Below are 27,332 nucleotides of genomic sequence, written 5' to 3'. Positions count from 1 at the left end.
GGACTGAAGGCGGCCCAAGGTTCGGCCGGGTGGCGCGTCCTTCGAACCTCGCCGGTCGGGGGCCAGGGACGCAGGCAGTCCTCCGGACCTTGGCCGGCTCATCTGGGAAGGCTACCCCTCTTCCCGACACACCCCCTCCCCCCCATCTCCTCCTTGACCAAGAACCTTCTCCGTTAGAGCGACCAGTTGGCGGGCGGGGGAGGGAGGAGCGGTATACCGGGGAGCTGAAGCGGGGGACGGAGGTGGTGGGGGGTGGCGGGGGTGGGTGGTGGTGGAAATGTCTCTTACCCGAGTTACTGAGGAGGAGGAGGAGGAGGAGGCGGTCGGAGTGCGGCGCAGCAGGGAGACAGCGGGGTTGGGTGGGCGCGACTGGGAGTCACACGGGAGAGAATTAACCCCATCACCAGCCCCGGACACCGGCTCCAGCGGCTACCGCTGCTAAAGAAGACCCGCCTACCACCATCGCGCACTAGCCCCTGTCTACCTACTCCAACGGAAACCGGCCAATTGCTGCTCGGAGAGCTGAGGAAAGACACCAACCCCCACCAATCTATTCTCGGAATCCGCCCCTTTCTACTCCCTCCCCCCCCACCCTGCGGTGCCCCTCCCGGGCCGCGGTCGAGCTAAGTGCCAACCCTACTAAAGCCCTGGAAAAAAAAAAAAGAACCAATCGGCTTCAGGGATCTCCGCTTGAGGGACGCGGCCATTGGCCAATCCCTGGGTCGCTTTGGGTGATAAGGCTTTTCCTTCTCCTGTAATGAGGGCGCCTTTACCCAGGAGTAGGACCCTGAGGCTCAGGACTGTGGCGGTGCGAGGGTGAGAAATCATTCCCGAGAGTCCGAAAGAAAGGGTCTTTCGCTTGTATGGTTATTACAGTTAGAGACGAGGAATCGTCCGTGAGCTCGGGCTTATTTGCAGCTTCGGTCCTCGGAGCTTTTTCAACACCTGGCTTCAATAGCTAAAGACGATGATTTCCTCCACCTTTCCCCGCACACCTCTTAACGGAAAACTACAGTTCCCATTATGGCCTGCAATATTCTTGCAAACTATTCTTCCTCTGCCTTCCGCTGAGCATCATGGGAATTGCAGTTTCCAAGAGGGGCTGGCGACCTTGGCCAATGGGAAGGGAGATGGGTTGGGGGGCGGGAAGCCAGTAACCCTCCCCCACCCCGCTTTTTCTCAGGTGTGATTAGGGTGTACCGCAGACTTTTCCTTTCCAGGCTTTTTTAGTCCCCTAGATTCGTGAGGTATACAGGAGGAAAATTGTCTCAGGAGCCATTTTCAGAAATGAGATTGGGGTTATCTTCCCCGAACCCCCAGCCCCACCTTTCCTTTCGCCGCTCCTCTTTGACGTCACGTCCGCTAAGGGGCGGGCCCACGCTCCCAAACCCTTGGCGGGAGCCTCAGCTTCATTGGTCCTCGGGCCAGGTTTCGGTCTGAGCTCGGCGTGGTGGGCTGGTATCGTCCACCTCTACAGCCGCCCAGGTTTGGAAGGGGATGTTGGATGCTGGCTGCCTAGGGGAGATGGGGGAGGAGTGTCTTGCTGCTCTCGGGGAGAATGAAGGAAATGCGGGGGGGGGGGGGGTAGGGGAATTGGGGGGGGGGGGGGGGGGAGGCGGGATTGCTGTGCCCTGTTGCGCAGTAGAGAGTGTGCTGGACTCCTGTCAGGAGGACCTCAATTCAAATCCAACCCCCGACGCTCTGTGACCCTGGACAAGTCACTTAACCTGTGTCTGGCTCAGTTTCCTCAACTGTAAAATGGGAATAATAGCACCTATCTCACATGTTGCTGTCAAGATAAAATATTTGCAATGCGTTTTGCAAATCTTAAAGCAGTATAGATGCCAGCTGTTTCCACCCCTAGACTTGTCACGCATAATGTAATTTTTTTCTGCCCTCGGCCTATTAGTCGAGCCTTTATTAAGTGTTTCTGTAGGCCAGGTACTGTATTAAAGGGTGGAGATTTAGAAACAAAACTCCCCTGCGGAAACATGTTCCTTGCCGCCGAGGAACTTAACATTCTAACTGGGGAGACATTCTAGGGTTTGCAGAGAGTTACATGCAAACAAGATAGGATAATTGGAAGATAGTTTAAGAAGTAAAGCAAGTGGTCAGTTGATTTAGGAAGGAAACAAGCATTTATTAAGGTTCTCTACAAATATCTCATTTGAGTCTCACAACAATCCTTCAAGGTAGGCACTATTATTAATTTCCATTTTACAGTGGAAAAAACTGAGAGTTTTAAGTGATTTGGCCACGGTCATAGATAGTGAGATTCTTAGCATCTTCCTGATTCCAAGCTAACCCTATATTCAGTTTTCTCTATATTTAAAATCTCTTTATAGAAAAGTATTTTAGAAAGCTCATAGTAGGTGTTCCACAAGTATTTTTTGCCAGAGGTCAATATGTAGCCAGCTGTCCATGAGTGTTACATGTCAGATAAGGCCATTTTGAATACAGCATAGTTACAATGGAAAGAGGTCTATCTGAAGTTGGAGTAACAAGGTTCACATGCTATCTCTGCCACTTAACACCTGTCCAACCTTGGGTAAACTAGTTGCCTTATGTGGAAAATGAAGGTGTTGGACGAATGCTAAGATTTCTTTCAGTTCTAAATCTATGATCCTGTGAATTCATCCTCCCCTAAAATTTTTAAACGGGTGAAATTAGGTTAATATGAACCTCAGAGGCATATTTGAAGGGCAAAAGTCACAAAAATACAATATGCAGCTTGAGAGTAGGTTAAAAGCCTTAGCCAAGGTAAGAAAGGGCCTCCTGGTGGTTTGACTCAGCTGTGTGACCCTTAAGACTCCTTCAGCCTTAGCTAAGGAATTGCTTTTTTCTTAATTCCTTTTTCATTGGCCTCAAAGAGGAGAGCCTGACTTATTGTACCTTAACTGTTTTTGAATGTCAGACGTCTTTTCTGCCTTTCATCTTATGATGTAACTGGGAAAAGAAAACTAACACTGGAATCTCCAGTTTTTTCACATTCTACTCATTTCTGAGACTTTAATCATGTTTTTTTGTCTTCACTACTTTCTCTACTCGTTTCACCCCTTTTTCACTTTGTGGTACCTCATCCTTGCTTTCATATCTACATTAATTTTATTTCCTTCATCAACTGTTTCCTTTTGTACTTCACTTTTAATTTGCCCTAGATTGTAGGCTTCTGAATTGAAAAAAAAAAACAAAACCTCAGTGGTACTTAAATAGTAACCCATGATGGACTTTATATCAGCTCATACTTAACCTGGTGTGATATAAACCTGTTTAAATTTTTCCTTGTTGTTCACCAAGGCAGACAATGTGGAGTACTCAGTGTACTAGGGCATTGAGTGTTGAGTAAACTAGAATTAAAGAATTTTAGAACTGGAATAGACCTAAGATATCTAATACTTTCAGTTTACAGGTGCAGTCTGTAAGCTTTTTTCCTTAAGGATCAATCAACAGGAGAGGGAGAAGAATAGGTATATTTCTTCTGCCTATCCGGGGTTCTTGAAGTAATGACATGATATTGTCAGATTTCTTCATCCCAAATTAGTGTCAGTATAGCTACATTAATTTGATAATACTTTGACTAATAGCCTCATACTCTCCTTTTGATGGAAGGATAAATAAGATGTATTATTCTTTACTTACTGCTCTGTAACTGAGACAGTAATTTTCCCACAGGTCTTAGTTAATAGAGAAAAGCCTTGACAGGGTAATACTTATTTTCAGTATTCTTGCATATTCATTATTTTCATCTTTAATTTTTTAAAAATATGGATTGGTATACACTTGCAGTATGTTCTAGAGTGTTCACCTGAAGATTGAAGAGAGTGGAACTACGTGATTTCTACAGAGCCCTTATTAGGTACAGTGATACAAAAAGGAATCAGTCTTTGCCTTCAGGGATCTTACATTTACTTATACATTTATATGTATAAGTATATAAAAATAAATATAAGATAAAGGGAGGGAGGCATTACCAACTAAGAGAATTAGGAAAAGCTTAAAGTAGAAAATGCCTTTTGAGCAGAGATTTGAAGGGAAGTAGGGATTCCAAGAGCTAGAGATAAGGAAGGAATGTGTTTCAAGTATGCTGGGCATGGAAATTGAAGAGGGAGGGTTATGTGACAAACAGCAAGAAGGTCAGTTTGGCTAGACCATAGAGTTCCTGAAGGAGAGTAATATATGCCTGGAAAGGTAGGTTGGATCCAATGTATTGAGGCCTTTAAAAACCAAACAAAAGACTATATTTGATTCTAGAGGTAATAAAGGAGTCATGAGAGGTTTTTGAGGAGTAGGGTGATGTGGTCAGACTTGCACTTGGGGAAAATCATTATGTAGAGGGGTGGATTGGAGGAGGGAGATTTGAGGCTGGGAGACAAGTTTGATAGTATTTCAGTCATCTGGCAATAAATATGTAGACAAAATGTAAGAGATATCAAGATTTCACAGTTGATTCAGTGGAGGTGGTGGTAGTGAGGGCTATTTGAGACAAATGACTCCAAGGTTGTTAATGTGTGATAAAATGGTGTCCTCTTTGGAGAAAAGAAAGAAGAGTAATGGATTGGGTGTGGGAGGGAAGGAGAGAAAGAAGGAAACAAACATTAAACACTGACTGTGCCACTCTGCTAAGCTCTGGCATGCAGATACAAAAACATTCCTTTCCCTTAAGGAGCTCAAGTTCTAATGGAAGAAGACAGCACAGAAAAAGAGGTGGTGGTGGTGGTGGTACACCAGCTGTCTAGGGTCTTGATATTGAAGTCTAAAACATTGCTGTGAGGGGAATGTAAACCAGCCTGGTACCTTCTACCAAATGGAATTCCCAAAAGGAACTCACCAGTGGGAAAAGGGAGTGGGCCTTACAGAGGGATTGTCTGTGTTGAGAAGACAATAGAGTATTGACTTTTTCCAGGCCTTGAGGTCCAGTGCTGTGGGAAGTTCTGGGATGAGACAGCAAGTGCACATCAGAATTTTGGTTTCGAAGTCTAGAAGCTCGGAATACCACTGGGAGGAAGAGAAAATAATAAATTCTGTTTTGAATGTGTCAAGTTTGAGGTGCACATGACATAATGAGTTAAAAGTGTTCAAAAGGCAGGTGATGGTACAAGACTGAATCTTGTTTGGTTAGCTAATAAGAAAGATTGGGGTAAACCTGTGTATGATAGGAATTTTAAAAGTAAAACCATTTAGGAACAGCTTAAAAGAGTAATTATTTTATACAAATGAAGTGCAAGAGGAAGAATTGATACAGAGGAATTAGATAGGGGAGGAGGGCTGGTAGTTCTGGTAATCTGCTTTCATATGGAATGGGTTTAAGAGGGAACAATACATATATTTATATTTATATATATATAAACACACATGTATTTAGAAGATTGTAAAAGTCTTCTAAATTCAGAAGAAATAAAATGGTAGGGGCATAGGGAGTGGGAAGAGGACAAGGGAGGGATCCTTAGAACGGAGGGAGAAGGAATAGGTAAAATAAGGGTATAGAGGGGTGTTGAGATTTATGGGAATGGGAGGACAGAGAAGGGGAGGGATCCTTGGAAGAGGTTAGGTAAGGTAAAAGTAAAGTAGAGGAGGCAAGAGGAATAAGATATGTACATATATAAAAACAAAGATCAGGAGTAGAATAGGTTTAGGAAAGTGTATGTCTATATGTGTATGTATATGTGTATGCATATATCTATAGATATAGAGAAATATATCAACTTTATTGTAGCCTTCTGGGAGGGAGTTGGGGGAGGGGAAAAAAGTTTAAAAAGTGCACAGCAGAGAACAAAACTCACAAGGAAGCAAAGAAAAGATGGACAATTCTCAACACAATGTGTATCATATAGGCTTTCTTGAAATGAAAATTTATTGTTACATATTTTGAATCTTCTCATGTTCTGCTATGCATAGGACATGCTTTTTTTTCTTTCTAATTTTGTATTTAAGTTTATGATATGTTTTTGTTTCTTTTCTACATTCTGTATTTGTGTTCTGATGTTTGAGTCTAAAATAAAATTTTGGAAAAAAAATAAAAAAACAAGCTTGGGAGAAAAATAAGGATTGAATTTATAGAGTATAAACTAAATAGGTATTTTACAGCTATTTATAGTTCTATATTGTAGGGTATAGGTATCAGTCATAGATTGTTAGAAATCAACAAGTACTACAAAGTATTTTCTGTATGCCCTGTGTACAGATGGGAAAATGAGATAACATATATAAATTGCACAAACTTTAAAACATTACATAAATGCAAGCTGCTATTATTAGTATTATTGTAATTATCATTATTATCACTACTACTGGGATAGACACACAGGCATAAGAAATAGTCCCTGCCATCTAGAAGTTTATAGTCCATTTTCAGTCATTATATAATAAAAGATGATGAAAATCTATCTATGTACCATAGTCTATCAATGGCACCTGTCTCACAGCATTATTGTGATGCCCCAATGAGGTAATATATATAAAGATCCTTGCAAACCTTAAAGCATTATATAAATGCTCAAGAATATTAGTGCTATTATTAGATTATAGTACAGACCATAAATCCTATAGGAATTGAGAAAAAAATATTATAGATATAGTACGTTGGAAGTCATGAAAGAGTGAAGGAGGAAGAATACTCCAAAGATTTGGAGAAATATGTTCAAATGCATGGAGAAAGGAATAATTATGGTCTATATAGGAACAATAAAATGCATGAATAGGGTAGGATTTTTAGTAGGGAATAGTGGTTAATATGGTTGAATTGGTGGATCCATTTGAACAAAAATGGTTAGCTAAAGGGACTGTAAACCAGGGTAAGTGAGGAGAAAAAGAGCCAGTTCTCAGCTGCCCTCATTGAGTTCAAGTCACCGGGATTGGACAAATGGTGTTCTTACACAGTGAGAAAAAAATCATGAATTTGATTGCTAAGCTTCTGGAAATAATCTTTGAAAAACCAAAATTCACTAAGAACCACTGTACTTTTTCAAGAACAGGGCTTGCCATATTTAATTTGTTATCCTTTTTGGATAAGGTTACAGGGCTGACAGATGAAGAGAATGCCTGCTTTTCCTTCCTCCCTCCTTCTTCCCTCCCTCTCTTCCTTCTTTCCTTCCTCTTTCCTTCCTTCCTCTCTCGATGTCTAGCTATATATACATAGAGAGAGCATGAGAGAGAAATAGAGTATACCTATATTTTAGAAAATCATTTGAGCGAATCTCTTATACTATCTTTGTAGAGAATTACATGCTACATAATAGTATCTATAGAGCACATGTGTGGATTTGAAACTGGTTGGATTACTGGACTCAAAGAGTAGATATTAGTGAGTTTTTGTAAGCTTAGAGGGAGGTCCCTACTGGTGTGCCCCAAGGATTTCTACTTGACCATGTACAGTTTGATATATTAATCAATGGCTTGAATGAAAGCATAGATAGGATAATTTATTACTTTTACAGATGGTACAAATTTGGGAGGATTAACCAACAGGTTAGGTAACAATTATCATGCAAAAAAGGCCTTGAAAAGTTAGAATAAGACAAATAACTAATAAGATGTAGTTTAATAAGGCTAAATATAAAGTCCTGTATTTGGGTTTTAAAAAGACTTCTCAACTACAAACACAGGAGGTATATAGGTAGTCAGCAGTGAGCATGAAAAAGATATGTGGTTCTTAATGAATTGCAAACCCCACATGAGTCAGTTGAGTAAGATAACAGCAAGCTAAAGATGGATGTTCATTTGTTAACCTTGTTGTAGAGATTCTTCTTGTTGATCTCCATGATTCTGATATTGTCTTGAAGCTGGATATTACAGTCTATCCAATAGGCAGTATTCCTTGTAGCTCCTGGAGTGACATAGAATTTCTGTATTAACAAGGAGAAATTTGTGTTTTAATCTGACTGTAATATAGAGGATGGATTATAAGGGAAGGATTGTTAGGGGGTTGATCTCAAATTAATCTTGTTATGAATCAATAAGAATTTGGATTACGGTAGGACCAGTTGGAATTAAAATATTTTTTCCAATTTATTTATTTATTTTAGTTTTCAACATTCATTTTGACAAGATTTTGAGTTACAAAATTTCTCCCTGTCTTTTCTATACTCCACTCCCCAAGATAGCAAGCCTACTTCCCCCAGTCTGTTCTCTCTTGTATCCTAGTAGGGCAAGATGGATTTCTCTACCCCAGTGCAGGTGTATCTTATTTTCCAGTTGCATATAGACAAGTTGAAATTTCAAAGGGAAATTTGAAATTTCAGAAGTAATAGAATACAGTAAAAAGTTGAATGGGGAGTTAAAATGTTTGGGTAGTAATGGTATAATTTAATGACTGTAATCTTGGGCAAGTTACTTTCCCATTCAGGGTCTAAGTTTCCTAATCAGCAAAAAAGATACGTGGTAATACTTCAGCTGCTTGCCTCATAGAACTGAGTTAAGGAAAGTGATTTCTAAACTAAATTACGTACAAATCTGAGTAATTTTATACTAACTACCAAGAAACAATACAGGTACACAAAATTGAGCAGGCTACGTTATGAGATATTTTAATGAAAGTAATGATTCAGGATCATACATTCCATAGGTTTAAATTTCTTTTTGTTAGTTGTTCAATCATGTCTATCTTCTCATGACCCCATTTGGAGTTTTCTTGGCAAAGATCTTCTACAGCTCATTTTACAAATGAAGAAATTAAGGCAGACAGGGTTAAGTGAGTTGCCCACAGTTAGTAGGTGTCCGAGTCCAGATTTGAACTCTGTTCTTCCTGACTCTAGGACTGGCACTCTATCCACTGTGCCATCTAACTGCCCCTAAATTTCTTTAGTGTAATTTTGTAAAATAGAGTTAACCAAAAAAACCCATAACATTAGATTTAAGGATCTTGTACTGAGAAACAGTTTGACAACTTCTCTTTTGGTACATGGATTAACCTTTTCTGCATTTTGTACTTATAAGTGACCTCATATTTAAAGAAAAAATTTATTTTCTCTTTCTTTAATAAGATTTTAAATACTTTGAGGCCAAGTACCATGTCTCATTTCTTTAACCTGTTCTGTACCTTGAAGCATAGCAGGTGCTCAATAAATGTTAATTGATTTATTGATATTAAGTTTCTTGCAGTCAATCCAAATAGGATGACTTACTCCCTTCTTATGTGATTTTAAAATCATACTGAATTTATTGTTACTGTCAGAAAATTTGCAGCGCTGTGTTTTGTTCTTGAATAAGAAACAAAAACCACTTGAGTAGCCAACTTTCTTTCAGACAAAAATTTAAGGAATATTAATGTGGCAATAACTAAGGCATTTGAAATAAAGCAGAAAATGTCTTTTAGTGATCTTTCCTAAGTAATGGTGTTTATTTGTAGATATATTGATTTTTTTGTATGTAGCATGTGGAATCAGTCTCATTGCACACCTTGTAAATATCAAAAGCTATTGCAAATAACTCATGAGTGATGCCAACTCTTTGAGGTATGATATGGTCTTTATAGCCATCTGTTGTGATAAAATTCCTCTGAGGTAGTCAGAGCTAATAGAAGCCCTATAGAAAAGGAGCCATATCAGTTGCCACAGTTCTGGAATGTTTTCAATGTCAGGTTTCATTTGGGACTGTCAGGTTCCCCACCTGCAACAATCTCAGCAATGAAAACAGTGACTGTTAAGTAACCAATCGTTTGACTGGAACAAAAGATCAAATTAGGCTAATGGGGAGTTTCTTTTTAGTGATTGTGAATTTCTCTATATGTAATCCAGATTTTAACCTCTGTACTTGATATAAGTTTTCCTTCATCTGGCTTCAGTGGGGGCAAAAATAAAGTAACCGTTAATAGGCTCTTTGATTTTCTGTGTCAGGCCTGCAATGCATAGCTTTTAGTGGTGACTCCACTCTTTGAGGAGTTTTCTCAAATGTCTATATAAATCCTGAAAATTCTGAATTGGTGCTTCTGGGACCATACTACTTTAATGTTCTTCTAGCTGAAAGTGAATATTTAGTATAGCTTAACCTTAAAGTTAGATTAGATGTTACGAGTTCAGCATTTTGATGAATGATTGTCATATCTTTAGTTCCTGCGATTTTAAGTCATTATCTTTCTTGCTTTTTTCAGAAGGGTGGGAATAGTTTGAAAATAAGAAGTTATAGCTCAAAACTGTGAAAAGTGATTATGGACTTTTGTGCTTGGGCACTGGCCTCTGACCATTTTTAAATTATTCTTTGTCATGCCATATTAGAATTTTGAACTGCACATTGAAAGACCTGGATTGCAATACTGCTTTTGTCAACATCCTAACAGTCTGGCTTGGACAAGTCACTCAGGCATTTTGGGTTTTAGCGTCTTTGTCTGTAAATCACCTAGTTGGGCTTACTTCTCTAAAGTTCTAAGATTTCACTACTTCTCTAGAGTGCTGTAGGTTGCTTATATCATTTGATAGTATTGATGATTAATCATTTGCAAGATGGGAGAATACATACCAGCAGAATGAAAATTTAGAGGATTTTCTTCAAATTCATACTTGGAGGAAAAGTACTTAAATAAATGATTGTTGACTTTAAATGTCTTCCATTTTTCTTTTGCTCAAAATTCAAAGAATAAAAAAAAAAACATAGATTGTGAATTAATGAGTAAAAAGCAACAGCTCAGTCCACAACATTTTAGTGATTCAGATAGGTATAAAAGAAATAAATGTTCCAGAAGTGAGGAACAGATAAGCTTGTACTTAGCAAATTTTTAATAATTGTTTTATTTTACCTGGGTAGAGTGCTTTCAGTAGAGCATGATTTACACTAAAAGGTTATGCTCTGGTATTAGGAATACAAATTTACTTTCCCCCTCATCACTCAATTTAACTAGCTATGCCTACTCATTGACACTATTTTTTCATTCTGAAAGTAAAATGACTTTTTATTCTGTTCTTAATAGCAAATAATAATTGACGTCAGAGATGAGGTTTCACACTTTCACTTACTATTTAAACCTTCCAGTTAATATCCAACCAGTTGCTAAGCAAAAAAGTGTGAATTTTAGAAATAAATATAACATAAAAAGGCATATTTTGAACACTTGGGAAAGTAGAAGTCCTGACTAACATTTAACTAGTTGTGTGACTTTGAGAAAGTCATTTGCCCTAACAGTTTCCTTAGCTGTAAAATTCAGGTAATGAGAGGTTATTATCATAAGGTTATTGTGAACATGGTCTACTGTAAATTATAGTGTAAAGTGCTGTAGAAACAGGAGGTTGTTATCTGCTGATACAATGTGTCTGTAGGACATGTTAGGGGGATGAATCTTAACCATTGATTTTTATGGACTTTCAGCTTAGCTATCTCATCTAGATGGGGTACCAAGCAGAATGTATACACGGACCAAAATATTTTATGCTCATTTCAACTTTCTGCATTTTAGAAATCTTTTGTTAGACAATGTTATCTGTGCCTCTTCTTCCTTGCTTCCTCCATGGTAGAAGAAAGTGGAGCACTTGTGAATAAAAACTAACTTTAACTTATTTTTATACTGTAGCTTATATCATATCCCTCCCTGTGAAATAGCCATATATGATCCATAAAGTATACCAACATCATTTGGCAAGGGGCAGCTAAGTGGTGCAGTGAATAGAGCACTGGCCCTGGTGTCAGGAAGATCTGAGTTCAAATCTGGCCTCAGACACTTGACACAAAAAAACTAGCCATGTGACCTTGGGCAATTAACCCCAAATGCCCTCCAAAAACAAAAACAAAAAAAATCAATTGACAGGAAGAGGGAAGGAAGTTCAGAGTGGAGGCCAGCAGGTACAAGTCAGTGCTCTAGCTAAGTTTTACTTGGTACTGCCTGAGAGTACTGAAAAATGTCAAATTTATATTTTGAGAGTAGAATACTTGATGAAATCCTGACAATCTTCTCAGATTTATTAGGAAATAAAATGTGGGGCGGTTAGGTGGTGTAGTGAATAGAGCCCCAGCCCTGGAGTCAGGAGGACCTGAGTTCAAATCCGCCCTCAGATGCTTAACACACACACACACACACACACACACACACACATACACACACACACAAACCTAGCCATCTGACCTTGGGCAAGTCACTTAATCCCTCCTTGCCCCTCCAAAAAAAAAGAAAATAAAATTTGTAAAGGTGGCTAGGTGGCACAGTGAATAGAGCACCATCCCTGTAGTCAGGAGGACCTAAGTTCAAATCCAGCCTCAGACACTTAATACTTACTAGCCATGTGACCTAGGTCAAGTCACCTAACCCCAATTGCCCTCCCTTCCCCCCTGCAAAAAAAAAAAAAACCAAGAAAATGTGTAGATCAGAGACCTGACTTTTAAAGTTGTTCATACAACAAGGGAAAAAAAACAATTAGAATTAATCTCTAGTTTTAATGTCAGTTCAAATTGTTAGTGTTTATATTTATTTTACAAGTTTGGGTTTTTTTCATAATTATACCCAGTGGCATTTAGCATTATGACTAAACACCCTGAAAGCAAAGTTCTGTTACTGAACCCTAGAAGTAATGCTAGGAAATCAGCATGCTGGGCTTTTTGAAAAATAGTAGTAGAAGAGGAAGGCGACCTCTTACATTTAATTTTATTTTTATTCTTAAACACCCAAAAAAAAGGGGGGGGTCTTTTCTATATACATAGTCAAACAGAAAAATAATTGTAAATGAAACTACACATCTTTATCACGTATAACTTGCTTTTCAAAAAAAGTTTATAAATTCAACCTGTGCCATTAAAAGCTAGACTGATTGTACTTTCAGTTCTCTAAAAAAATTTCTCAATGACTCTCCCTTCTTTTCTTTTTTGTTACCTAACACTGCCCTCTTTCCCTCCACCTCCCAAAAAGAAAAAAAGAAAAACCCAGTTCTTGTAACGAATAATAGTCAGGCAAAACAAATTCCTCCATTAGTTGTGTTTGAAAATGTTTGTTTTGTTCTGCATCTTGAGTACATTGTTTGTCAGAAGGTTGGTAGAATGCTTCATTATTAGTAAACATTTATTAAATGCCTACTATGTTTTAGATATTGTATAGTGCTTAAGTCTCTCAAAGTTGTTTGTCTTTACAGTGTTTTCATTGTTGTATATATTGTTCTCCTGGTTCTTCTCACTTCACTTTGTTCATGCAGTTCACCTCTCCTATTTTATAGAGTTCTAGAAAGACTACCTATAGCAATTATTCAGTGCAGATTAAGATTTTAGTTTCTGAACGAATTGATCACCAAGATTTTCGGACATGTGGATGTTTCTTCTTACCCAATACAAGGGAATCCATTTGCAACTCAGTTTCATAGGATTTGCTGCTTCTAGCGTTCACAGCTTTCTTATCAAATGAAGCTTTTGACACTTAGCAATTTATTAAGCAATTTTATACAGTGCAAATGATTCTTTTGATGTCAGACATGGTTGTTGACATTTTTTTTTATCATAAGCCTGAAATTTCCTTTGGATAAATTCTGTTGTCTTGCTAACATTCATGTAAACTTTCAAGATTTCAGTTCACTATATCCATTTCTATGTCATCTGGGGCTAAAGCATCAGTACAGAAAAAACAGTTATTTCTCCTCTCTGTCAATAACAGTTCTTGTGAATCACACTGATAAATAGTGGATCATATTTTCTGGATTTAAGGTTTTTGCTTTTTGTTTCTATATTTCTGTTATTTCAGTTGTCCCTCTTATTTTTGTTTGGAGTAGTTTTAGTTTTGCTAGAGTTTTCAAACTGGTTACGTAATTATCCATTATAAAGCCTTTTAATTTTAAAAAATATAAAATTAAAAATTATGACATGTATTTTAATTTTATTTTAGAAAACATTAAATAATTATGAATGTCACGACATTTCCATTTTTAAATTTTCAGGTTTTTTGGGGAGAAACCAGCTTCTTTTGTTTTATTTACCAAAATGAATAACATTCAGAAATATAATAGATATGGTACATCTAATTTCCACACAAAGATTCTTTATCTTCATACACTTTGAATGCAAGAAACCATTGGAGTATATAACTTACTGATTTATGAGCTTATGCTGACTGCTGACAAAGAATACCAAATCGTGTCTGTATTGAGTATTCACAATTGCCTTTAAACACAACATATTGCTTATTTACTGTTATTCGATGGTCTAGTCATTGTCATTTGGAGTCACTTTGCCATGTTAATTTTAGTTATGTTGAATGAAATTTCAACTTTATTTTGTCAAAAACTGAATATTCATAGAGTTGTTTAGTCTTGTCCTACTCTTTGTGACTCCATTAGGGGTTTCCTTGGCAAAAATACTGGAGTGGTTAGCCATTTCTTTGTCTGGGTCATTTTTGCAGATGAGGAACTGAGCAAACATGGTTAAGTAACTTTTTCAGGGTCACATGGCTAATAAGTGCCTGAGGCCAGATTTGAACTCATGAAAATGAGTCTTCCTGACTCCTGGCCCAGCACTTTATCCACTGTGTCTCCTAACTGCCTCATTTACAGAGTAGTTGAACTCAAATATCCAATAATTTTGCCTATTGCTTAATGCTTCTTAAGAGAATGTATTCTAGAGTTCAGAAAACTGCTATCTGGTTAGTCATGCAAGTAATGATATTCTCAATATGTAGATAAACTAATTGAAGTTTGATGATGTTCAGTGACTTGCATAAAGTCACAAACAAGTAAGTGATAGAGAATAGATGTGAACTTAGGTCTTTTCACACTCCAATTGTTACATGGTGCTCTACATGCAAAGGTATCTTCAGAATGTCCTCTATGACTGCTGAGCCTAAAGATAGCTTAGTATAGTTCTTTCCCTGAAGTGGTGGAGATTAGATAGATAATATACATACATACAGAGATCTTGAAGCAGTTTAATAACACAACCATTAATGTGTGAAATACCCTTAACATGAGATATGTACATTCTCCCCCACCCCTACCAAACACATACACACATTCCTGAATTCATCCAGGGAATAAGTGGCACTGTAAGATTGCAGAGATGTAGGAGGGAAAGGAACTAGATTAGGAACCTGAGACCACTTTAGTTGTGCTGCCTTGATGATGGGAATCCTACCTGACACCTTCTCTTGCTGTCCTTATACTTGCTCTGTGCCTGCAGTTTTATGAGGGCTAATCTTATACAAATCTGCCATCTACAAGAGGGCTCAACCTGGGTAGAAAGGCTGATCTGCTCTCAGGATCATCAATTTAGAGTTGGAAGCAGTCTTACAGGTCATCAAGTCAAAACTTCTCATTTTATAGATGAGGAAATTGAGGCCCAAGATGAGTACTTGCCCATGGTCGCACAGGCAGAAGCAGGATTTGAATGTAGGTTCTCTGAGTCCAATCTATGCTTTCCCAACACAATATCCTATCTCTATAGCAATAATTGCACCTGTACTCTTTGTGCTTCTTGTTCTGCTGTGTTGGCTTCCTATTATGCTAATCTTGTTCCTTCATACCCTACTGCCTTTCTTGCTAAAACTTTATAAAAGTAATATTAAATAGTGCAAATAATATTTAAATAGTGCTTTAGGATTTACAACTTTCCTCACAATACCCCTGTTTGATAGGTAATACAAATATGATGTTTCTTTGTTGTTGTTATTCAGTCATTTTCAGTCATTTTTGACTCTTGATGACCTCATTTGGAGTTATCTTGGCAGAGATACTGAAGTGGTTTGCCATTTCCTTCTCCAGTTCATTTTACAGATGAGGAAACTGAGGCAAATAGGGTTAAATGACTTACCCAAGATCATATATCTACTAAATGTCTGAGGCCAGATTTGAATTCAGAAAGATGATCAGTGTTCCTGGCTCCTGGGCATTGTGCCACCTAGCTGCTGGTTCTTTATGATAATGATGACAATAATCACAAATAATAATAGCATTTATTTGGCACTTTAAGGTTTGCAAAATGCTTTCAGTAATAATAACTAGTGAGCTTTTATATAACTCTTTAATATTTGATGAGTATTTTAAAAGTATTATCTCGTTTTATCATTTTACCCTGTGAGAGGTAGGTGCTATTATTATCCTATTTTGTAGGTAAGGAAACTGACACATACAGAAGTTAATTGACTTAACAGCCCCCCCTCCCCTGGGCAACACACAACTTGTGGATCTGAGACAAAATCTGAACTCAGGTCTTCTTGATTCCAAGTCCAGTATTCTGTCCACTGTCCACTAGATTCTTAGAGAGGTTAAGTAATTTATTACCAGTCATATAGCTAAGTATCAGCACCAGGACACCAAGGCTTTTGAAAGGAAAGGGAATAATGTAAGATGACCAGGACCCAGAAAGCCCTAAAGTAGCATACGATTACAAGTTATTTTTGTTTAACCCATGTTCTCTTCTATCCCCAAATTGGAGGTTTCATTATTATTTTTTTTAAGCAATCAGGGTTAAGTAACTTGCTCAAGGTTACACTGCCAGTTATTTCTGGGTGTGGTGATAAGTATCTGAGCCCAGATTCGATCCCCAGGTCATCCTGACACTGGGGCCGGTGCTCTTACTCTCTGTGCTACTGTAGCAGCAAGCACCCCAGCGTCCCCAGGGTGTCTGCCAACACAGGTTCTTAGATCTGCTTTGTTAAAGGAAAGCAACTCAAAATGGGTTAACAAGCTTACTTTAATTAGTCAAATAAGTATTTTACCTAGTTCAGGGGAAAAAGGTCAGCACCCTGAAGTTCAGAGTATACAGACAGAATTATCAAGACAGAGAAACAGATCAAGTAGACAGGTTTCCAAACTGTCCAACCATTACATCCATACCAAATCAACATCTGGGTTTTTCAAAGCCAGGGGGCTCTCAACAATGGCTTCCCAGAGTCTCATCTGATCAAATCACAGAACACTTCTCAGAGTGAGCCCCAAAGCAAAGCCTTACATCAGGGATTATATAGCCTTCTCCTGGGTCAGAGAATGTAACCACCCTCTTGACCCACTGCCCAATCACACAGCATCAAAGTCTGGGCATTCCTGAAAACCAAGCCTCCTGCCACAGGCTCCATGTGACCATATACTACTCTTAAGTATATGCCTTGGGAGGCAGAGTATATTTTCAAATCAAGGAATGTTCTCAGAGTCTCTTAAGCCTATCAAAGGGCCTAAGGGCAGGGAAGATCTTTAAATTTGCATTTCCATTACAGCTACCTGGCTGCTCTGGTTTCATTATTTTTTTTTTTAGTTGTATGCCTGCTTTTGAGTTATCTCAAGATTTTTTTTTTCTTTTTGGAGGGGGGGAAAGTAGGGTAATTGGGTTAAGTGACTTGCCCAGGGTCACATAGCTAGTTTTTTGTGTCAAGTGTCTGAGGTTGGATTTGAACTCAGGTCTTCCTGACTCCAGGGTGGGTGCTCTATCTACTGCGCCACTTAGCCACCCCCACTGTTATAAGATATTAAAGGTTGGAAGTAATTCTCTTAGTACAAAAGTAGATAAAGAAGAGTAATTTATCAATACAGCAATCCATAACTTAAAAATAAATTTTCCTTTTGATTGAATCTTAGATTTTCACTCCATTTTTGCTTTTATCTGTCTAGATTATATGATAGAATTGATCCTTTTTCTCTTTGATTTATAGATATAAGTTTAGTTAAGTAATGAAACCAAAGTGAAGACATTGGGATCAGGGGTGGGGGAACCTGTGGCCTTGAGATGACATGTGGCCTTCTAGGTCCTTGGGTACAGCCTTTTGACTGTGTCCAAGTTTTACAGAACAAATCCTTTTATTAAGGGGATTTATTCTGTGAAGTTTGAATCCGGTTTAAAGGACCACACTTCCTTGAGGGTCACATGTGACCACAGGGTCATAGGATCTCCACCCTGCATTAGGTCACGTGTTTATGATGAAAAAAATACTTGCTCTTCAAGTATCTGCATGTGCTTTTCTTAAATATTTCTTCAGCTCCTATAATGGTTTAATCCATGTAAATTTGTGTCATATATATTAAGCACATATGTATCAATACAGTTATCAGCCCTGCTCTTTCATCAGCTTAATGATGAAACATTTTGACCTTCTGATATAGAGGTGATAGATTTAGAGTATAGAGTTAGACATATAGATATGTATGTGTGTTTGTATACATATATGTATGTGTATATATTTCAGTATTTAGACAATGTGATTTTTGCTTGTCTGCATATTTGTTACAAGCTGTTTTTCTTTTCTTTTTTTTTCAGTGGAGTGGGAGATTAAATAGATTTCTACTAATTAAAAAATTATTAAATGTACTTTCAGGAGGTCACTATTGTTTTCCTTAATTGTTTTATTTGTTACAAGAGACCCAGCTCTCATAAATGGGAATAATCCGTAAAAGTTTGTAACTCTATAGATGTATTTTGTGTATATATATATATATATATATATATATATATATATATATATATATCTATTATAGCTATTTATATAGAAATACTTTTTAGGTTGCTATGAAGTTTAATTTTTAAGTAGAAAAGGAAATTTGTCTCTAGTGATACATTATTTTAGAACTAAGCTTTTTAGATTGAGTTATATGCCAGGGTACATAAAGTAGTACATACTTTACCCTGCTAACTATTTGAAGACTATTTTTTGAAACATGCAAACATAGTGTTGATGGTCATAGTACAGAGCACAACAGAATCAAATTAAGATAAATGCTTCAGCATTTTTCATATAATGCATTGAACATTTTGATAATTGTAGGGAATATATGTTTTATTCCAGAGAATGTAGGGCTAGATGATTTGAAAGTGGTTTTGTTGCCTTCTTTGTCTTCTATCTTTTGCTAACTATCTAAAATTTTATCTGTAAATCATATGATGAAGGTTATGTTCATGAGAGTTGATGTTAATCTGATTAAAAAATTAATTTCAATATTTTAAAATAAACCTCTGTAATTCTGAGGTAATTTAATGAATATACATCAGACATAAGTATCTGGCACAGTATAATTCTTTAAATACAGATTTGTCCCAATTTAAGAAAATCAGATTCAGGACATTTAACCTTACAAAACACATAAATTAAGGTATTAGAGAATAACATTTTGCTTTATCTGAGGATTTCACATTGAAAACAAGCTCATAATGAATAGATATATATATATACATTGAATAATTCTATTTACATAAACTTAGTTTACATGCACCTTTTCTGTAATAAGGAATGTGATACAGATTTCTATTATTTGGCTGGCTATTGCACTTCCCACAGAAACATGTCTTTTCTCTTCACACCATCCACACCATCTCCTCATGTATCCCTCTCTGCATAGTACTTTGTTTTACACTTAACTGAAAAGATAGAGGTCATTCAATATAAATTCTTTCTTTTCAGTTCCAGCAAACTGTTCTCTTTGTTTCTCTTTCTCAGGGAGATGCAGACCTTTTCCCTCCTAAGATTTAGAGTCCAGAAATCAAAAAATTATTTATACCAGCTTTTTTTGTGGTGACAAAAAACTTGAAAATAAAAAGACAGCTATTAGTTGAGAAGTGGATGAATAAGTTGTGGTATTATGAATGTAATGAAGTATTATTGAACTGTAAATTAATTCCTAATAAATTAGGAAATGTTCAGTCACATTCTTTTTGTCGCCCCATTTGAGGTTTTCTTGGCAAAGATACTGAAGTGGTTTGCCATTTCCCCCTCCAGCTCATTTTACAGATAAGGAAACTGAGACAGAATTAAGTGACTTGCCTAGTGTCACACAGCTAGTAATTTTCTGAGACCAGATTTAACTCAGGAAGATGAACCTTCCTGACTTCAAGCCCAGCGCTCTATCCACTTTGGCCACCTCTCTGCCTGAAGGAGGAAATGGATGATATCAAAGACATATAAAAAGACACAAACTGATGCATAGTGAAGTAAGCAGAACCAGAATGATTTATACAAAAAATATAAAGACAAACAACTTTGAGAACTCTAAGAACCATGATTCTAGTTGAGAAGCTCTTTTTCCCCTCAGTGGAGTCAGGAGTAACAGGAAGACTAAATAGATTTCTGTTAATTAAACTATTAAATGCACTTTCAAAAGAGTCCCCTATATTCCCCCCTCCTCCTCTGCCCTGTATCTTTATTAACTCTTTCTTCTCTGGTCCTTTTTTATACCCAGACACCCCTCCTTCTTTAAAAAAAAAACAAAAACCAAACTTCACTTTACCATGCTGTACTCTCAAGCTCTATTACTGGAGAAATATCTGCTTTCACAGCTTAATTCAAAGAAGTCAAGTCTTTGCTTCTACTTTATCTCCTTAATTTTTATTCCCTCCCCATCTGAATTCCAACTCAACCACTCAATGAATTTGGTACCTGACTCATAATTTCTCTCTCCTCTCCAATTCCTCTCCTCTAGGAGACTTCATACATGTTGACTCTCCTTCCTTGATCTACTTCTCCATCTCACATCAGCCAAAGATGGTCATAACCTTGATCTTGCCATCAACCACAGATGTACCACTTCCATATTCAGGAATTCTGAAGTCTCCTTATCTTAACCATAATCTAATGACTTTTCACCACACCCTCTACCTTCCCTTACCAAACCCTACTGTTGTCCTACACTGTGACCTCCAATGCCTTGATCCCCTCAGTTCGCCCCCAGGTTATCTCCCCTGCACTAGCCTCTCTTTCCTCTTTTCCTCATCTTTACCCCTTGTGAACCGATTCAACTTTAAGCTGCCCTCTCTTGAATTCCTAGCTCCTTTATCATTTCATTGATTAGGCCCTACCAAGCTTCAGCCCTTCTGACTGGGTCCCCAACAGATTGATGCTGGGCCCTCACTGCTGCTAAACAATTCTTGTTTACTTGCCTTATCAATTCACTGTCATGCTCTCCACAGTGGTTCTTTAAGACCTTTTCATCCCTCTTCAAACCTCACATGGCTTCCCCTCCCACCCCCAAACTCCTCCCCGCATCTGAGATCTGTGCCATTGAGGCCATTCACCATGAGCTTCCTCTTCTCCCCTCTTCCTCATCTCCTGTCCCTCAGATGCCTTCTGCCACTTTCTCCTCCATCACTCCTGTCTCACATGATGAAGTGACCTGAATGCTTATTAAGACTAATCCCTCTACTTTTTTAATTGTTTTCATTTCACCTTATCTCCTCCAACAGATTGTCTCCTTTGTCATTCCCAATTTTTCACTTATTTTCAATCTTTTCCTTGTCCACTGGCTCCTTCCTTATTGCCTACAAACATGCCAATGTTTCCTTTATCCTCAAAAAATCCTCACTTAATCCTTCCATCCCTGCTGACTGTATCCTATATTTCTTCTTTCCTTTGTACCTAAACTTCTCAAAAGGCTGTCTACAATAGATGTCTCCATTTTCTCTCCTTTCCCTTATTAACCTCTTATAATCTGACTTCCACCTTATCCTTCCACCAAAACTGTTCTCTCTAGTTACTAGTGATTTCTTAGTTGCCAAAACCATTGACCTTTTTATTAATCTTCATTCCCTCTGCAGTCTTGAAACTGTTGATCACTGTCTTCTTGATATTCTCCTTTTTCCACATTTTCTGGACACCACTCTCTCCTGATTTTCCTCCTGCCTGTCTGACTTTATTCTTTTCTAGATATTCATCCAGATCATACCCTCTACCTGTAAGTGTCACTCTGGATTTTGTCCTGGGTCCTCTTTTCTTCCTTTCTCCTACTTTAGTTGGTCATCTCATCAGCTCCCATGGAATAAATCACTATCTCTATGCTGATTATTTTCAAATCTATCTTTCCTTCGCCATCCTTTCTGCTGACTTTATCTCCAACTGCTTTTCAAACATCTTGAACAGCATGTGCAGTAGACATCTTAAATTCAGCATGTCTAGGACAGAACTCATATTTCCCCTTAAACCCTGTCTCTCCTCCCATTCCCCGTTACTGTAGAAGGCATCACCATCTTCTAAGTTTCCTAGACTTGAAAGCTAGGAGTCATCCTCATCTTAATCACTGTATCTTACCTCCCATATGCAATCTGTTGCCAAGGTCTGTCATTTTGACTTTTGTAAGGGTCTACACCTTAAATATGGCTCCTTCTCTCCTCTGACACTGCCACCACTTATCACCTCTTGTCTGGACTATTGCAATAGACAGCTGGTGGATAGCCCCACTGAAATCTATTCTCCAAAGTGATTTTCCTAAAGCAAAGATCTAACTATGCTGCTCCCCTACCCAGTAAACTCTGGGACTCCCTATTGCTTCTAGGCTTAAATACAAAATTCTGTTTAGCATTGTATCATTCATAACCTACCCTCCCCCCACCTTTCCATCTTCTTATGACTTATTCCTTGACACATACTCTTCACTCCAGTGACCCTGTCTCCTGGCTGTTCCCTGAACAAGGTACTCCATCTCTCAGCATTTTCTCTGGAACTCTTTTTCCTCATCTTCTTAACTTCTGGCTTCCCAGACTTCCTTCAAGCTCCAACTAAATTCCCATCTTTTACACTATTAGAAACTGTGCCCAAACCCTCTTGATAGTGCCTTCCCTCTCTTATTTCTTATTTACCTTATATATAGCTTGTTTATATGTGTTTGTTTACATGTTATCTCCCTTGTTAGATTGTGAGCTCCTTCAGGGCACAGACTGTCTTTTGCCTCTCTTTGTATTTCCATCACTTAGTAGAGTGCCTGGCACAAAGTAGGTGTGTAATAAATGTTTATTGATTGATTACTAAAACCATTCTCCAGTTACCAATGATCTCTTAATTGCTAAATTTCAATTCCCTGTCTCAGCCCTTCTAGACCCAGCTTTGCACATTTTGACATAGTTTATCACCCTCCTTGATACTTTTCCATCCTAATTTTTTGTGATACTGCTTTCTACTAGTTCTTTTTCTTGCCCATCTGAATGTTTCTCAATTTCCTCTGTGTATCATCACCCATGTTTTGCATTTTGCCCCTTTTTTCTTTCCATATTCTCCTACTTGGTAACCTCACTAGCATGCGTGCACTCATGTGCTCACACACACAATACCTCAATCTCTATATCCAGTTATGTAGTCTTTCTGTCTACCTCCTGTGTCCTATAGGCATGTTTAACTCAACATATCCAAAACTGGACTTTGCCCAGAACCCACTTCTCTTCAGAACTTCACAATTTGTATCAAGGACTACTCTCTTTCTAGTCAGACAGGTTTATAACCTTGGAGTCATCTTCCTTCTCTCTTTCCCTATTAAATTGTAATTAGTTGCCAGGTGTTGCTACTTTTACCTTTGCATCCTTTCTCAAAAGTTATGTACTTTTTACTTCTCACCTGGACAATAATAGCCCCCTAAGTTTTCTCTCTGATTCTTGTCTCTTTCCTTTCTAATGCATCCTCCATCTAACTGCCAAATTAATATTTCAGAAACATTTAGTGCCTCCCTGTTGCATTAGGGTAAAATAAAAATTTCTGTCTGGTATACTTAAGCCTTTCACAGTATATCCATAGCTTATCTTTAAAACAGTGTTTTATTAATGATCTTTTTAAAAATGTCATCATCACTTCCCATTGATTGATCTCCAGTAAAATTCTCCCTTAAAACAAATATATTTCTATCACTCTTTGCAGATGATATGATGATGTACTTAGAGAATCCTAGAGAATCAAGTAAAAAACTACTTGAGACAATAAATAAATTTGGCAAAGTTGCAGGATATAAAATAAACCCACATAAATCCTCAGCATTCCTATATATTTCTAATGAAATTCAACAGCAAGAGATAGAAAGAGAAATCCCATTTAAAGTTACTGTAGACGTTATAAAATATTTGGAAATCTACCTGCCAAAACACAACCCAGTTGTGGTCATATACTGACCACAACTACAAAACACTTTTCACAAATAAAGTCAGATCTAACTAATTGAAAAAATATCAGTTGCTCGTGGCTGGGTCGAGCTAATATAATAAAAATGACAATTTTACCTAAATTAAATTATATATTTAGTGCCATACCAATTAATTTACCAAAAAACTACTTTATAGAGCTAGAAAAAATAGTAACAAAATTCATTTGGAAGAATAAATGGTCCAGAATGTCAAGGGAATTAATGAAAAGAAATGCTAGGGAAGGTGGACTAGCTATACCAGATTTCAATTTATATTATAAAGCAGCAGTCATCAAAAGTACTTGGTACTGGCTGAGGAATAGAGGAGTGGATCAGTGGAATGGATTAGGCACACGAGATTCAGAAGTCGATGACTATAGTAATCTATTGTTTGATAAACCCCAAGACCCTAGTTTGGGGATAAGAACTCACTATTTGACAAAAACTGCTGTGAAAACTGGAATATAGTATGGCAGAAACTGGGCATAGACCATTATCTAATACCATATTCCAAAATCAAGTCTAAATGGGTGCATGATCTAGGTATAAAGGTTCATACTGTAAGCAGTCTCCTAAAACAAGGAATAGTTTACCTATCAGACTTGTGGAGAGGGAAAGACTTTATGACTAAACAAGAATTAGAGAACATTATAAAATGTAAAATGTATAATTTTGACTACATGAAATTAAAAAGCTTCTGTACAAACAAAGCCAATGTAACCAAGATTAAGAGGGAGGTGGGAAATTGGGAAAGAATCTTTACAACCTGTGTTTCTGACAAAGGACTCATTTCTAAAATATACAGAGAATTGAGTCAAATTTATAAGAATACAAGTCATTCCCCAATTGATAAATGGTCAAAGGCAATTTTCAGAGAAAGAAATTAAAGGTATCTATAAGCACATGAAAAAATGCTCTAAATCACTGTTGATTAGAGAAATGCAAATCAAAACAACTCTGAGGTACCACATCTCACCAGTCAGATTGGCTAAGATGACAAAACAGGAAAATGACAAATGCTGGAGAGGTCATGGGCAAATTGGAACACTAATGCATTGCTGGTGGAGTTGTGAACTGATCCAGCCTTTCTGGAGAGCAATCTGGAATTATACCCAAAGGGCTATAAATACTTTCATATCCTTTGACCCAGTAATACCACTCCTAGGGTTATATCCCAAAGAGATCATAGAAATGGGAGGAAGACCCATATGTACAAAAATATTTATAGCAGCTCTTCTTGTGGTGGCAAAGAATTGGAAATTAAGGGGGTGCCCATCAATTGGGGAATGGCTGAACAAGTTGTGGTATATGCATGTTATGGAATACTATTGTGGTATAAGAAACGAGGAGCAGACGGTCTTCATATTTACCTGGAGAGGCTTATATGAACTGATGCTGAGTGAGAAGAGTAGAACCAGGAGAAATTTGTACACAGTTACAGACACAATGTATGTGTGATGACCAACTTTGATGGACTGGACTCTTCTCAGCAATTCAGTGATATAAGTCAATTCCAAAAGACTCATGATACAGAGAAATGTGTACATCCAGAGAAAGAACTGAGTTTATATCCAGATGGAAGCAAAATACCTGGTCTTTTTACTTTTCTTGTTTGGTTTTATGTCTTCTTTACCATTTTTCATTCCAGCTGATACAATCCTTCTTTATAAATTGACTAATGTATAATGTGAAAGTATTTACAGATCCTATACTTGACTATATGCTACCATGGCGGGGAGGGGAAGGAGCAGGACAAAATGTGAAACTCAAGGAATTGTGGAATTGAATCCTGTAAACTAAAAGGAAACAAACAAATTAATTTTAAAAAATAAAATAAAGTATTAAATTTGGATAAAAAACCAAATATATTTGTGAAATACGTAGTAGCAACACGACCATATCTGAAAATATACATCTTAGTTTATATCTGTAGTCCACTACCTCTTTGCTTTTAGTAGGTGTGAGACATGCATGGGCCTCATCTAGTCCTCTGAAGTTATTGGTCTCTGCATTAATCAGAGGTCTGAAGTCTTTCAGTGTGTTTTTCATAGATATTATTGAAGTAATTGTATTATTCTTCTTGTTCTGTTTACTTTGCTCTTCATTAGTTCATACTATTCTTCCCATATTTCTCTGAATTCTTTAGATTTGTAATTTCTAATACCATAATACTAATACATTCCATTCTTATACTATGGTTTGTTCAACTATCCACCTACCATTTGATGGATTCCCGCTTTCCTTCCAGTGATTTTTTTTTTTAATAAAAAAGAAAAAACTTGTTGCTAGGGATCTTTTTTTTTTATATGTAATACTTTTCTATCTGTCTTTGTCAGTATGTGCTTTGTTGCTATTCAAAGGGTATTACTATTTACAGTTTTGTCTTTTTTTCATAATCTCTTCCAGATTTGAACCAATTCACAGCCCTTCCAACAGTATATGACTGTCTTTCTTCCCACAACATTTATTATTTTCATGTTTTGTCATGAGGTGAAACTTCAGTGTTGTTTTAATTTGCATTTTTCTTATTAGTGATTTGTTTAATTGAATAATAATGAACTGATCTTTGAAATTTGAACTGGTATATCATGTTAATTTGTTAACTAAGCATTATTAATTTGTTCTCAGTGCTGTTTAATTTATCAAACATTTATTAAGTACCTCTTTATGTGCATAAAAATGTAATCTCTATATTCCTCAAAGCGCTATGTCGTATTGTTCATTTAAAGAATAGGTTTCAATAGAAGATAACTAAATACATTGTGTAACAAGGTATTTTGTAGCAGTTTTTAGTGATTGAAAAAAATTAAACCTTTAATTATGTTTTTAAATGTAATTATGTGATAGTGATAAACCCGACTGAAATTGAAGTGATTTATTATCATGATAATGTTTTATTCTGTAATAGGCCTAATTCTTACTGAAATTTAAAATTTTCTTTTTAGGCTCAACATGAACAACATATCTAGTACTCAAGAATCTCTTACGCCTAAAAATTCTTCTTTGAAAAGTGAGTTTGAAGATAAGCTGTTGTTTTTACCTGAAAAATTAAGAGCAAGATTACTTCCTTTCCAGAAGGATGGTATCACCTTTGCATTGAAAAGAAATGGCAGGTAAAAAAAATTCATCCTTAATAGGTTCAAAATGTAAAATTATAATAAATATTGATCTGAATTATTTAGATGTCTTATTTTACAAATAATTTCCTGGAATTACAGAATTTAGGAGTTTAAAGGGATACCAGTGACCATTTAGTCTAAAAAAATCCTTTCTTCAAATTTCTAAAAAGTGTTCAGCCTGTGCTCAAAGACCTCCTTTTAGGGGAAATCCATTTTTCCCTTTGGGCAGTCTAGTCTTGTAGGCTGCTTCAGTTTTTTTTTTTTTCTTAAATCCAATCTAAAATCTACTTTCTGCCACCTGCACCAGTTTCTCCTCAGTTTTACCAAGGACTAAGTCAGACTTAATCATTTGTCCCTCTGATTTCCTTCTTCAAAGTAAGCAACCTCTTTAGATAGTCTTTTATTGGCATATTCTTCAGTCATCTCACAATTCTGGTCATCATCCACAGCTTCATAAAATTGTAGAATTTGAGAT

The 27,332-nt window shown here is 37.1% G+C and overlaps 1 protein-coding gene across 11 annotated transcripts in view; it reads left to right on the top strand.

The window, feature by feature from the left end:
* The first annotated feature begins 729 nt into the window (after positions 1 to 729).
* Positions 730 to 27,332, top strand: part of ZRANB3 (zinc finger RANBP2-type containing 3) — a 240,770-nt gene continuing 214,167 nt past the window's right edge. For 6 of the 11 annotated variants that reach the window (XM_069067832.1, XM_069067826.1, XM_069067830.1 and 3 more), the window contains exons 1-2: positions 730 to 816; positions 26,684 to 26,851. In XM_069067832.1, the coding sequence (XP_068923933.1) occupies positions 758 to 816; positions 26,684 to 26,851 (227 nt within the window). In that variant the 5' untranslated portion in view covers positions 730 to 757. Of the gene's footprint in view, positions 817 to 1,310; positions 1,486 to 26,683; positions 26,852 to 27,332 lie in introns of those variants that run through there. The other 5 variants (XM_069067827.1, XM_069067823.1, XM_069067828.1 and 2 more) reach the window with 5 other exon arrangements.

This window comes from Petaurus breviceps, unplaced genomic scaffold (assembly GCF_028583685.1).
Source record: "Petaurus breviceps papuanus isolate PSGF00001 unplaced genomic scaffold, PetGlider_PUasm1.0 90752, whole genome shotgun sequence".
NCBI classification, from domain to species: Eukaryota; Metazoa; Chordata; class Mammalia; order Diprotodontia; family Petauridae; genus Petaurus; species Petaurus breviceps.
Note: the sequence above shows the minus strand (reverse complement) of the source record. Positions and strands in the feature narration are given on the sequence as shown.